Here is a 14,921-nt window from a genome sequence, read left to right as displayed (position 1 = left end):
ATGGAGTCCACATCCTTGCAGTGGGAGCAGCAGCTCTCTTGAGGCTCAGTCAGCATCAGTTTTTAGTAAACACTTATATCTGTGGGAACTTTGGTTCATGCAGCTTTTAAAAATGTGTGGACACAGAGTACAGTCTAAATCTTTTATATGTCTGGATGTTAATGATGAGCGATGGCGGAAACTTGTCTACCGGCTCATTACTGGACTCAAACAACGACCTCGGGCATGAAAATAAATATCAATGTCCATGAGAAATAATCAGTCAGTCTTTGCAGATCTGATAAAAGTCAGACCGCTTCATCACTCAAGAGGTCACAAAGCTGCAATAATGTCGAACCATCGTGATTGATGTGTTATTAAGCAATGGATCAGTGAATGACAGAGCAGACGTGCTCTCTGCCACATGACTTTGGACTTCCAGTCTCCGTAATGCATGAACATTATTCCAAAATGATGCAATAAGCTAAAAGCCAAATAAATCAGGCCGGTATGAATTCATCATCCACAGTAAACAGCTGGGAGTGCAGGCTGTGGCTGCCTGTAATTTATACCATGAGAAGTCCCAATGGCTTCAAAACGCTGTGCAAACACTTTTAACGATCCAGAGCGGAAAGTGATGCAGCACGAGCGAACCGAAACAGCTAAAGGTGGACGCTTTGTCCTGACCAGAGATGGGCAGTAACGCGTTACTGTAATCTGATTACTTTTTTCGAGTAACGAGTAAAGTAAGGGATTACTATTGCAAAAACGGTAATTAGATTACCGTTACTTTCCCGTAGGAACGCTGCGTTACTGCGTTACTAAGAATGTCTCACGACAGTGACGTAAGCGAGTGTGCCGTTAGTGACAACAGCTGTGTGCAGATCAACAATGGATCACATATCGATTGTGGGAGAGAGTATGAGCGTGCAGCGTGGAAGTACTGACCTTACTTTGAGTAGAAAATAGGTTTAAATGTTAAACTCATTTATTCAACTCAGAGAATGTTGCATATAATTAAATTTTTGCTTGATGCATAAAGTTAAAAGATTAAAACTGATAAAACAAGTTAAAAAAAAGAGACTTTTCCATTTGATTACATTTTGTATGATGGATTATGTAGAAAAAGTAGAATTGGGCTGAAAGATCTATCGCTTTATCACCTCTTCAGGTTGTAAATCATGTTTTTAATAACTAAGTAATTAAGTAATTAATTACTTTTGAAAATAAGTAATCAGTAAAGTAACGGGATTACTTTTTTGGGGAAGTAATCAGTAATTAGTTACTGATTACTTTTTTCAAGTAACTTGACCAACACTGGTCCTGACAACAAAAATCTAAATAAATGACTAACTCAATCATTAAAGGCCTCAGGCTGCTTGAGCTGTGATTTCAAACAATATGTTTTAGTTTCTGTCAAAACTAATGGTCATGTTTTTTTCTTCTGCCATGTACAGCAAGAAGAGGAATGTTTGAACCCAACGAGAAGTTTTTTAAAGGGTAATTTTGTATTCTGAGAGCAGCAGGAGCTCTAAATGGAAATATTGATTCATTCAATCTAATTTATCCATTTTAAAGACGGAGAATCCGTGACCAGGATATCTGAAGAAACACTGAGATTTACGAGTTGTTATTTGGGAAATTCAACGTACAAAACCTGCACAGCTGTCTTGATCTCATTCAGGCTTGTTGCCATTTTTCTGTCACTGGTTCTCTGGCTCCGAAGCAGGAGAATGCTGATTGGCTTTACCAACTGGGGAAACAGCTGCCAGTGAGCAGAACACCAGACCGACCTGCTGCATATGAATCGAAGAAAAAGTTTAAAAATGAAACAACTGAGATGTCTGGAAGGAGATTCAGAGACACCGTCTGTGACCAAAAAAGATTCCCCTGAAAATAATAGATGGATTCGCTACATGAACAAAAAGCTGAAACTAGAAAAACTGATTGGCTGCTTGTGTTTTCTCAATATGTTTCTGATGGCAGTGGAGTTTGTTAAGACTGAAGGTAATAGACAGAAGTTTGTCTCCCTTTCAGTAAAAATATCTCACAAAGTAATTATACTGCCTTCTTCTCACAGCAATCATCCCTCTGATTGCACAGTGGTGGCCTCCTATTCAGCAACAAGACAATGCAAAATAGCTTTAGAAGTTACCAAGATGCAGCTGCAGGTAAATTAGTCAGTTGAAGCATCAGAAAAGCAACAAAATGATGACGAACTTGTCAAAATGTTGACTCATTCAAGCTCGTCGTTTCAAATTCCTACTGGGTGTCTTCCTCTAGATAAAGGCTTAAAAGAATATGAACTTGCCCTTCTTTCAAAAGATATTCTGTGAAGCTCAAAATACTGTAAAACAGCATAAAGCACTCCAAGTTCCACCTTGAGCCCGGCCAATTTATAAGCAGGACGATATTATTGGCTACCTTCCGAAATTTAAAAAGGGAAAATAAAACACCCTTCAAAAACATTATACGTAGCACTGTCTTTGTCCACCAGAGGGCACTTAGGAACTTCCCTGCTAATAACACGTGTTGGAACTTAAATAAATATGTACACATAACAAATATCAGAGAAGCCTGTTTATGTTTTGTGTGTCATAAAGAAAAAAACAATACCGGACAATATTTGAGAACATCGGAATTTTAAATCACTGAATATCTGTTTGATTAACCTGTAGTTCCATTCTAAAAGTTCCTCTGCATCTGAAAGTCTTACTCCCTGAGAAATGGGTTTGGTGAAGATAAACAATCTCAAGAAACGTCATATGGAACGAAGTTCCTCTCTAGAAATAAAAGTAGATTCTTAAATGATTGTTAATATAAGCTTTTGTCAATCTAGCGTTTAAGCTTCTGATTTGGCATTATATAAATAAAATTGAATTGAATTGAACTGAACTGAATAGTTAACAGCAAGAAAAAGACGATGAGCTTAGGGAAATGTTAAGGTCAGCCTTCTTTCTCTGAGTAAAAGCTTAACAAGGCTTTAATTTTGGCCGTGGTCCATCAATCTGGCAGGAAAAATAACCATCATCACTGCAAGGTCCATCCAAAAACATGGATTCCCACAATGGAAGGATTAAAGAATCTTACAGAACTTTGTTTGTAACTGGTTGGATCCACTAGAAACATCGACATCAAAACAACACAATGACAAGGTCAACATAACATTACTAGACATGTAGGTTGCACCTTAAAATGTTCTAATTCTGCAGAGACAGTCACTGAAATTGAAGTTCAACTAAGGTTGAGTTATGCTTTCTTTCTGTGTCTACACTGCATGAACTGCATGAGAAAACTGCAGATTTTACAAGTGGTATATTAGGGTTTTTTCTAGAACTCCTTCTACTACAAATTAGGAACTTTCCAAGCATAAAGCAGGAGTAAAACTTCAGCTGTGAAGGTTACCTTTGAAAAAAAGAAAGAAAGATCAGTTTAAGTGCAATATTTGGCTTTTCTAATGCATTAATACGTATTTTCTTTGTAAAAAACACAAATATAACAATGTCATTCTTTCTCAATATCCCATGTATAGGACTTTCTCTGTGATCTTCTTGTAATTTATAGCTAAATACCAACTAATACCAAGTAGTTTTAGAGAGTTATGAGGATGGTTTCCAGGAAATGGAAGAGAAAATACCAAAAGTTCAAAATAATCCTCTGGGGGATAAAAAATGTCTGACTGCTGGGTATCCAGTTAGCATTTTCCAAATTTGAGGCTTAAACTAGAACTACAGCATGTTACCTGTGAGGTTAAAGTTAGCAAAACCTCAGACTAACATAGAATCTGGACTACAGATGTTAGACTCAGCTGTCAGAATGACTTTAATTTAGAAACAACAGCGAGGGCCGCGTTCACTGACAGTTTGTGTCAGATCACCTCAGTCAGACCGGTGGGATCCCCCTCACTGTCCATCAAAGTCTGATAACTGATCTGCATTAGAGTTTGCCCTCAGTTATTACTGGACACTTCTCAAGTGGCTGAAGGAGATTAGCACAGATAATCTGAGTCAAACTCACAGAAATCCTTCAATATTGATCTCAACACCAGGAATTCTTCGACATGGTGCTTCTCGTCAGTGTGTCAGTGCAACATATGGTTAAAAGTACAGACAGAACAGAAATAGGACAGTTTCTAATATACTAGAATAAATATGTCAGTGACTTTCTAGTAAACAATTTGGACTTTCCTAAAAACTGCAGCATAACAAAAGAGGCAAGTGGATCCTTTCACCTATAAGTAAAGCTCCAGCTTTGTCCAGTTAATGCATAGAATTTCAAAAAGCTGTGAATTCATTAAGTTCACATGATTAAAAACAGAAACAATGCAAATACTGGACCCAGATCCACAGGAATCAACATTATTTTCCCTTAAATACTTTTTTTGTCTGAATCAACATTAATACTTTATAAAATCTCCAATCATACCGACGTGTCCCGATCCTGACTCCAAAATCTGGATATTGAGTATCGATGGAAATGTTTACTCCACCATCAGCAACGGGAGACCTAACAGAGAGTTGGCAGCCTGGAGGTGTTTCTCACTTTTATTGAACTCATGGTGACATACGTACAGTGGTGAGTTGGCTTAATGTGTCTACTCCACTCCGTGTGTGAGGAGAAACTAAGGAGACTGTAAATAAGTGCAAAAAGACTCCCACACTGAGCTGAAAGCAGACGAGTGCACATATGAAGAAAATAATGTCAGTATTCTGTTAAAAACTGCATTTATTTTGGTCCTGACTTCACTTATTATTTTACTAACACTGAAGCACTCCTCTCTTTATCAACCACTAATACCACAGCTGATAATAACACACTTACACAGTCACATCACTAATTTAGGCTCCAGGTAAAGCCACCCTGCTGCCGCTGAGTGTTAGTAGCCTTATAGCAACACTAAAGCAGACATATGTTTACTATTTTTCAGTACTTGTGATTGATGTACTTTTAATGTGTGTAATTAATCAGTTAAAGTCCTGGTTGTGTCAGCAGTTCCTGCGAAATGCTGAAATCCTTAACAGCTCTCAGTATCCTGCAGTAGGCTGCAAGTTATTTTTTTTCTTTTTATAGAAGAACTATTAATAGACTGTGTGCTAAAATAATATTTTAAAGTGAAGTACTATAGACAGTCAAAGCCTGCCCTAGAAATGTATTGTGTGATATCAAAAGTATTTAACTGCAGCGTGTACTGAGTGCAGTAGCAGTACTACAGTAAGTGTGGTAGCAGCAGTCCTCACTAAAACTACTTCCACATAAACACACCTCTGAAAACCAGCACAGCGTGAACCCCGACAACAAACGACAAGAAAAGTCGGGTTCAGTGTGTATTTTAACTAATACTACCACTAACCTGACTACTACTACTACATCTACTACACCTCCTTGTACGGCAGCGGCTCCGGCAGCAGCGGCGGTGGCAGCTCGGAGCTGGCAGCCGGGCTCACCGTGCAGTTGGCCGGCTTGCTCTGGAGGCTCTGCAGGGTCGGGCTGAGCCAGCAGAAGCCCAGGATGAAGAGGCTGAGGATCCCGCAGGCGATCAGGAACAAGCCCAGCCGGATGCTCTTGTCCTCGGCCTCGGAGTACTCGTACGACACCCGGATCTTCGCCATGGCAGCCCCGCGGAGACCTCCGCCGGCATGGAGAGGAGGAACGGAGGAGGAGGAGGAGGATGGATGCACGGAGGATGAAGGAGGGGGAAGACGAGGAGGAGGCGCTGCTCGCTGTGTGCTGAGAAACTGTTGAGTTTAAACGCGACCGCTTTCGTTCTGTAAGCGCTTCATCTGTCCTCCCTCCTCCCCCTCTGCCTCTTTTATCGCCCACCTCACCCCAGCCTGCCCTCCTTCTCACCCTTCACCTCCCACTCTCCTCACTCTTCTCATCTTCACTGCAAAAGCCCAAACAACCCTGGAACTTTCTACGATAAAGGCTCAGCTCACCAAAATCACAACACACGCGCTCAGCGACGTGGCCAAAACTGTGTGGACACCTGTGTGGCCATCAGGTTAGACACTTCTGCACATAACTCTGTCAACAACAAGTCTGCTTTCAGCTGGTTTGGCGTCAGCAGCATGCACTGACGTCATAGCGAGTGATAACGTTATAAAGAGAAAGCAAAGACTGTATATAAACTATGGCCACTGTGTAGTTTTAATGTTAATGGAGCCAGATGTGACCACAGGGAAGAGGTCCAATCAGACCCAGACACCCACACTTCCCCCTCCAGCTCCTCAGAGAGGTCACAGGTCAGCTGAGAGTCTTTCCAGGGTGTCCTGTGTCAAACGAAGAGGTCTCCTCTTCGTTTGACCAATCCTGGTGAAGCACCTCAGCTGTCTCGTCTTGAGGTGGAGAAGCTCTGGGTTCTACTATGAGCTCCTCACCTCATCACATCTACAGAGGAAGCTACCCACAGCTGATGAAAGATCAAAGCTCCCTGCTCTTGAAAATCTAAAAGTTAAGATTTGTTTTAAATGGTTAGAGTTTCTTTATTGGTTATGTGTTTTTAAAACTGCATAAGACAGTCTTTGTTGTACTTGCACATGCTTTGGGATTGTATCTATGTCAGGTCTTAATGGGTCAGCAGTTCTTAACGGGTCAACAGCTTCTGGACAGGTGAACCTCCTTGGCTGGATTCTGTGGAGATGTGTGTGCCAAGATTCAGCAGCATTTCCAGAGCCCATCTCTGGAGATGGTGGAGAAATGTAGACGCGAGGTGCAGCAAAAGTGACACATTTGTGTGGACAGACTGCAGAAGCTTGATCCTTCTTAGCCATGAGTGTGGACAGTTTTAGCATGTGGTCGTCAGACTTTAGGGGTTTATTTGCAGAACTTAAGCTATAAGATTAGACGCATGTGTAATGGAGCCAAAGAGCGGCGCAAGGACGTCCAGCAGGAGTGTCGTGTCTGAGTTCAACCCTCCTGCTGAAAACCTTTCACTTTGGGAAACAGTTTGATGTCCTAACCTGAACTCTATCCAGCAGCGACTCAGGTGTCTACATACTTTTGGTCATGTGGTGCAGCCTGTGGCTACGTGGCATGTTTCTATGGTTTCATCTCTCTCTCTCTCTCTCTGCAGGTTGAGTGATGCTCGATCACTCCGGTGGCTTGATGATTCAATCCAGATCAGGTTTTATTTCGCCGCTGGCTCCTTGTTGTTCTCTCGCTGTTACATGCTGCATGAGATAAGCCTCTTAGCGGATCGAGAGAGCGCAACACTCTCAGAAACATCCTCTGTTTTTCTGGATGTCAGGTTTGCTTTCACACAGGAACTAATACCGGACTTATATCTATCTCAAATATCTGTCTCTCTCAGAGTGGAGCATCGCCAGTCTGGATTTAGAAATGCAGTAATTGAAAACATCCCACAGATGGTGAGACAGATGTGAGGATTTAGCTGAGATAACTGCGTATTCAGAGATGGAGTTAGTGTTTCCAGTTAGTTTCACTAGTTATGGCTTTGAGTGGCTGAGGCAAGCTTAATAAACACTCGTTTGGTCGGTTCACCATTATGACTCAGGCTGAAACAACTGGATTTCATGCCCATGGCAGACCTTCATGCCGTTGTTGCTCTGCTAACATGTAAAACGTAAAAGTATGACACGATTTACACATTTCACTCTGAAAGTTTTTTTTGGTTGTGACTGAACAAAACCAAAACCTCAAAACAGAACACTGCATTTCCTGTGATGCCCACTAGGAGCTGGCTACAGTCTCGCTTGTTAAAATGTCTTTGCCATACAAATAAACATGAATTTTGGCCTTTGTGGATAGTTTTACCCTTCATAACCTTTAAAATAGGGAAAGAGGGTTGAGTTATAAGCTAATTCAAGATAATTTAGTCATTAATTACACGGTGCTCAGTAACATCCAAATAAAATCCCAGCATTTCACTCACGGACGTCTTGGACAGTCTGTTAGCACAGTAACCTCACAGCAGCCATATTATTGGTCAAATAGTGTCATTAAAACTGCTCCAACAGCACAAACACAGCTTAGAGGCCCAGCTCAGAGACTCTGTCCACGTGTTAGTCAAAGAGGCCACACCACTAATAACGCAAACTTTAAGCCTTAATACAACTCAAACAGGTAAGTTACATCACGCTATTTATCTCTGCTGTGAAGTTTTAACATTTTCTCTAGTGGTCTCTAGTGGATGCTAGAGGAACTGCAGGTTTTGCCTCTTACTTTTACGCGACAGATTAACATTTTTAGGTTGTTGTTCTCGTTCATGTTGGAGCCACATGCTTCTATCTGGACTTCTTCTCTCTGACCTGCTCAGTAAAGAGCTCTGATTAGATAAATTACTACATGCTGAAAGGTTATTATGGATTTTTTGTATCCAAGGAACCAAGCCTTTTTCCTATTTCTGTCTAAAAAACATTTAAAGATACTAACAGTAAAACCAGTTTTGCCCTCAGGGATGAAAAATAGGAAGAAGAGTCTGTGGGTAACCAGTCGTACTGTAAGTCATCACAGCGTTTATCATCATCTTGTTCCTGGCATTAAAAGATGGTATCTTTGGGTGTTTGTGTGCTTTTAAACTGTCACAACTTCATTAGTGTTGCTGTGATGACACAGTCTGCTCGTCCACACAGGCAGGAGAGATGAGTGTGGCGTAGACAGAGGTTGATTGTTGTTAAAGACCAAAACAGCCAACCACAGTAGTCTCCAAAGACCAAACGATCAATGAGCCAACTGAGATCTATTGATTTCCCTCTCTCTCAGCCAGAATGAGGAGCCCAGAGAGTGAAAAAAAAGGCACCCGTTGACACAGAGTCACCCCCTTCAAATACTCTGTTGGGTTTTTATGCAGAAGCTGTTTTGAATTTTTTTCCCAGTGGGTGAAGGAGCCTCAGCTCAAACATTCGACTACAGCAAAAAAAGACTTAATCAGTCTTCAGATCACACTAATGACAGCAGATAAATCACATTTACCAACAGGAAACCAAAGCTTAAACACTACCTGCTTCAAAGATGCTTTATTTTTTCTAATGAAGTACAAGTAAACACAAGGACACTGATGATGTCACTTGGGGCTGTGGGGTTAGGAATAAAGCTTTTTACATATTCTAGACAAATTCAACAGTAGATTAAATTAGAAGATTAAAATGTCGGCTAGAGCCGTAAATATCTGACTGCTGTCACTGAGACGCTCACAAAGCAGCTTTCTTTATTTTCTTGTCATAGGTTTCCTGTACTAAAGGTGGATGTTCACTGTAAACACAGATCAGGTTGGTGTATGAATAGAAATCCCTGTGAGCCAAAAGCTCAGACTGCTCAGAAATACTGTTTTTTTTTTACTCTTGGATCTGTGATGTCACAGAGGGGTGATCTCCTTATATGGTCATCTCAGGTACACCCACCTGCTTGTCACACCCTGGCTGTAGTAGACTGCCAATCAGAAGAAACGTGTCTTAAAGGGGGTGGAGCTAAATCTGCTTTTTTTTCTATTAAACCCAGGGGCTAGGCCAGGGAACCACTTCCTTGACGAGTTCACGGCTCAGTCACTGATTTTGGGGTCATGCTGAATAAAAACACAGTTTTGGGGGTAATGCATTTTTCTGAGGACTTGTAATTGACAATTCTTAAGTCAGTGAGTATGCAGTTTTTTTGCTCCTCAACAAACTGACAGCTGTAAATTCTCCACTTTGTTCACCAGTTGGTTTCTAAACCTGTCAAACAATAACTGCAGTAATGTTTGAACATATGACACATGTCAGCTGTAGGCTCCCAAACCAGCTCTTCATATCGTCAGTGACCTGGCCTTTAGAGAGACCTCAGTGCACCAGCTCAATGCCGCCCAGTATCCAATGATTGAGCAGTCTCATATTTATTCAATCAGCTGCAGTAATTTTGTGCTGGATAAATGTGCAAAGCCAGTGTGATCCATGCTTTAAAGAATTAAAAACCAGTTTGTCACTTTTTACAATAAAGGTTTCTTAGTTTTTCTGGCAGGAAACAAAATAAATTGAACAAATGTTACCCTCAGCAATCAGCTGAATTGTTTTTCACCATAAGCATTGGTCCAGAATTTACCACTTGAGGTACAAAACCTCAGTCTTCACCAAAGACACAAAATCAATGCTGGAGAGGCACAAAGGAACCAAGACCTGATGTGAAATGACTGCAAATTCACCAAGGTGAAAAGAAATGTTTTAAAACTTATATAAAACAACCAAATGACCACCATATTAAAAGAACAACTGCAAGCAGATTGAATAAAATTAAGAAAAATGACCAAAAATATACAGAAAACAATCCTGAAAAGACACGAAATGAACATAGAAACACTTAAAATGTCTAGAATTAGATCTAAAGGGACACAAAGAAATGCAAATTCAGTCTCTAAACCCTCCTCTGCTTCATTGCCTCTTTGACTCTAACAGGCCCAAAAAACCAGCAGCAGTCAGTGTTTGCTGAGGTCAGAGGTTAGGTGAGGAGTCGCCTCCTACTGGGCACTCCTTTAGGCAGCGCCTCACTGGATTTACTGTTCAGTGAGAAAAAAAAAGACATCCATGTTTGATATCACAAATACAGTAACTGCCACAAAAACCAGAGCACCCAATGTGGATTAATCCTTCTCTTAAGATAAACCCAAAATACTTGAAAACTGTTTCTTGCGGCTTGATAACAACATGCAGATGACTAGTGCTTTTCAGAGATCAAACTTTAAATTTCTGCTGCAGATATTAAGATTGAATCCTAATCTCCAGTTGTTTAAATGTAGTGACTTTTAGTGGTCTAAGCTGAGGCCAAGAGAAGTGATCAGTCGGGTCTTTAAAATATTTTTAGCCAGTGAAAAGCTGAGTGGGTCAGAAAAGACTAAACACTGGAAGGATTTTGTTGCTGGAAGCAGTGAAAGAAGAGCAGCTTCCTGCAGCTGCAGAGTAAAAATATCACCTTTTAAATAATGATATCCTTCAATCTGCAGTGGGTGTGCGGTTTTCTCTCTCTGCTTCGGCCTGTTGCATAAAACGCCAAGAGCTGAAAGGCTCCAGAATAAAGGCTCAGCATTATGCACTGGTAATCAGAGAGAGGCATGTGGCAGGATTATTATCATCTCTGCGGATCAAAAGATTACAAATAATAACGGACATCAGTGAGGAGGAACTGGGGCCGCTTGTCTCTGCAGATCCAGCAGCAGCAGGAGAAAGCAGCCACTGGAGAGGAACTCCCGACAGCTTCAACAAGTTTGAGGTTTACACTCAGTTTGCATGCATGAGCAAAGGAAAGTGAGGCAGCATTTCACTTTTGGCAGCCGGAAGCAACAGTTGGCATCCTCTGTGGATGGGATTTAGACTTTCATGAAATAAAACAAATAAAAATGGATAAAAAAAGAAAGAAAGAAAAGAAAACAGGGCCATCCTGTGACCGAAATCAGCATTCAGATGATGCGATTAGGCTGCAGAGCATTTGCTCCGACTGTCCTGAAATAATATAGCAGCAGCGCAGCCGCTGCAGAGGCAACATTTGGCTAAAAATCCTTCCATCAACACAGTAACATCCCTCATCACGGAGCGACAGAGGCCTCCGACAGCATCAGGAGAGAGTCCGGTCTCAGTCTGCAGGTTTCAGGCAGTGTTAACACATCACTGCACCGCAGAGCGACAGACGGCCTTCTGCTGCTAGAAACGCCACATCAGAAATATTCATCTGAAAATCTGTCACGTATTACATTTCATTTCAGTCTGATGAGTTTCTTCTCCTGGAATCTGTAGCCAGAGCTCAAATGTATGCTCTGTGTGCAAAGTGGATTTAAACAGCAATAATGCAAAGGTGACTGATTGTGATCATTATGTGGACTGCTGGTAAAGGAAAGAAGAAATGATGTAAATCGTTAAGTACAAAGTTCTAAAAACAATCAAAAATCAGCTAAAATTGATAGCAGCTTGCTGAGATTGCCTGTAGTTTGCATGGAAGACGCCGACCCTGCTGAAACTCACAAACCAGAATCAGCCAATGATCACCCTCAAAGTAAAAGTCATACCATCACAACCAGCATGTTTCAAAAGGTGCAGCTTTTACTTTGGCGGTGAGTGGTCTCTGGTTCTGCTGAAATTTGTAGGCAAGTTGACATCTTCCATGCAAACTACAGGCGACCGCAGCAACCTGCTATTAACCAATCACAGTGAGTTCTTTGGTACAGATTTCACCCTGCAACCACTCGCCAACCACTTAGGGAATGCATGTTTTCCCTTAGCAACCACTCTCTGGGCCTAAATGAATAAGATTAAATAAATAAAATGTATTTTATTATTTCCTTGCACTTCTTTGATTTTTAAGTTCATGTATATCACAATAACACCTCAGACAAAAGCATTTGTGACTTCTCGTTTATTGTAATTAAAGAACCTTTATTCATGACTAAAAGGCTCTATTTTGGGACCCTTTATTTGTTTCTGACTTAGTTCTATTGGTGGGAATTATGAAAGTATGCAGCAATGAATTAAATAGAATTGTTTCTGTTTAACTTAATTTTTCACTGGTTTTAATAAGCAGCTTCTTAAACTTGAATTTCTTTGCTGGATTGATGTGTTTTTACTTCGGTTTTTAATGACTCCACTGATTCACTTACGTCTGTTAAGTTTTATATTATCTGCATCGTGTTATGTCAGAGTCTCTGTGGTGGAATGAAATGTGCTGTATAAATAAAGTTTTACCTGATTTTGAGTAGAACTGTAATGGGATGGGTTATTTTGCCTCACTGCGCTAGAGAAAGTCTAATAAAGTTTATTGTGATCTGTCTGAGTGCTTTCTGTAGACAAATGATGTAAAAAGTCTATTTGGGACAAACATTTCAGATTTAAGGTGTCAATAATCTACATCTGTTCACCAGAACAGATGTAGATTTGAATTTTGCATATCTGGGCAGCACGGTGGCACGGTGGTTAGCACTGCTGCCGCACAGCAAGAAGGTCCTGAGTTCATTTCTGTGTGGAGTTTGCATGTTCTCCCCGTGTTTGCGTGGGTTCCCTCCGGGTACTCCGGCTTCCTCCCACCGTCCAAAGACATGCAGCTTGTGGGGATAGGTTAATTGGATAATCCAAATTCACTAGGTGTGAGTGTGAATGGTTGTCTGTCCCTGTGTGTTGGCCCTGCGACAGACTGGCGACCTATCCAGGGTGTACCCTGCCTCTCGCCCTATGACAGCTGGGATAGGCTCCAGCGCCTCCCGCGACCCTGAGAAGCGGAAGCGAATGGATGGATGGATAATCTACATCTGTCATTCCCAGCATGGCCTAAAACTCAAGACTTAATATTAAAAATGAGAATAAATGGCTGGTTGTTTGCAGACTTAATTAAACCAGCAAAATGGAGTGAGTTTCCCTCCATGCACGGCAGATTATTTCACAGTAACAGGACAAATAATCCCAGCTCTCGCCTTGGGAATGTGACGCTCATTAATGTTTCTACTCCTTCCAAACAGGTTAGTGTAGTTTGGATTTGTTTGAGGCAGCAAAGGTGGAGTCACGACGTCGTTCTCGGTTAATGTTGTGAGACTCTTTAAGGAAACTGTGTGATGGAATTTTTTTCCTGGCTTTAATAAAAAGAAACGAGCTAATTAACAAATAAAGTGAAGTTTTAACTTCTCACATTCACCCACTCGCTCTCACACTCTTTGTTTCACTTTAGATTAGTTTGTTGCTCGGTTACATAACTGTGTTTAGAGGGCAGTTACATAAAAATATGAAAACATATTTAACACAAGGAGAAGCAGCAAAGGTTCACCTTTGTATTAGAGCACAGAGAGAAATGTTTAAAAGAAAAGTTTAAATGTTTAAACTGAGACTGAAATTCCAATTTTCCAAGCAAAACTATTGATCACAGAGATTGAAGATCTCTTCATCATCATGATCATTTCTCTAACACTCAGCGATTTGAATTAAATATCTGAGGTAATTTGTTTTCAGTGTTCACCTCAAATTTTCTCTTTATACTCATTGGTTTGTTACACCACAGTTTTAATCTACCGCTGCACTACAATCCACTTATCCTGTTCCTTTACTCATTTACAGTCTGTGTATTTACCTCTGGGATATAAACCTGTCTTCTTCCTGCAGGTTTATGTCTCCATTAAACTGTTTTTTTTAAATCTCCCACAGTCAATGAAAAGTCACTTCACCGATTAGGTGAAAAAAGCTTTAAATTGGTAAAGTAAATCCGTTGGGTATCTTTCTTTGCCTTTAGACAACAATTCTGATGGCAAAAGAGCCAAACGGGACAGGCCAAAAAAAAAAAAAGAAAAAAAAGAAAAAAGCTTTAAATTATTTAACATGAACCCTTTAACTCTGTGGAAGTACTCGATGACTGACTTTAGCTATATTTATTGATAATTTATAGATTAATTGATTTAGTGAACCTCACACGGTGAAGAGCAGCCTCCTACCGTTTATCGTCCTTTGACATGTGGCTCCCTCTGCTGGACAAACCCTGAAACAGCAGACAAAACAATTTTTATATTAATTTTGCAAGTTACACCTCTAGGACAGGTGAATGAGCATTCACGCCATTTCACATTTACTTGCAGCTGTTAAAGCCGAGCAGAACATCATGGTCCAAAGGTCCTTCAGTAAAAGACGAGGAAACTTTCCTAACCTGTTTACTGATTGTGAGTCTGAGAAAATGGTTCAAACTGAGCCTGATCTTTATACGATATTTACAACCGGGTTCTCAGTGGAGGAAAACGTTGCTTGCTGTTTGGATCCATTTGAGTCCAGTGAGGCTGAAATTTGAATAAAATCACAGTTTATTTTAATTATTGACTCCATAGTGGAGTTGAATCAAATTAAACGTGGAGTTGAAATTAGTCTCATTGTTGATCTTAAGCAGATAATGAAGCTGCAATAAACTGACTGTTAAACACAAATATTGAGCAGTAAGCTTTTGAGGACAAATTAATATAAAGACGAGGGTTCAAACAGATGAGACAGACCCAGTGAGACTGA

The 14,921-nt window shown here is 40.6% G+C and overlaps 1 protein-coding gene across 1 annotated transcript in view; it reads right to left on the bottom strand.

Annotated features, from left to right (window-relative positions):
- The window catches only part of LOC102200037 (calcium-activated potassium channel subunit beta-4), a 37,328-nt gene extending 31,559 nt beyond the window's left edge, over window positions 1-5,769 (bottom strand). The window contains exon 1 of the mRNA XM_005742272.2: window positions 5,424-5,769. Within this exon, the coding sequence (XP_005742329.1) occupies window positions 5,424-5,588 (165 nt within the window). The 5' untranslated portion in view covers window positions 5,589-5,769. The remainder of the gene's footprint in view (window positions 1-5,423) is intronic.
- Between the last annotated feature and the right edge of the window lie 9,152 nt (window positions 5,770-14,921).

The sequence above is a fragment of the Pundamilia nyererei genome, unplaced genomic scaffold, assembly GCF_000239375.1.
Source record: "Pundamilia nyererei isolate P.nyererei 1_Seehausen unplaced genomic scaffold, PunNye1.0 scaffold00119, whole genome shotgun sequence".
In the NCBI taxonomy this organism is placed as follows: Eukaryota; Metazoa; Chordata; class Actinopteri; order Cichliformes; family Cichlidae; genus Pundamilia; species Pundamilia nyererei.
Note: the sequence above shows the minus strand (reverse complement) of the source record. Positions and strands in the feature narration are given on the sequence as shown.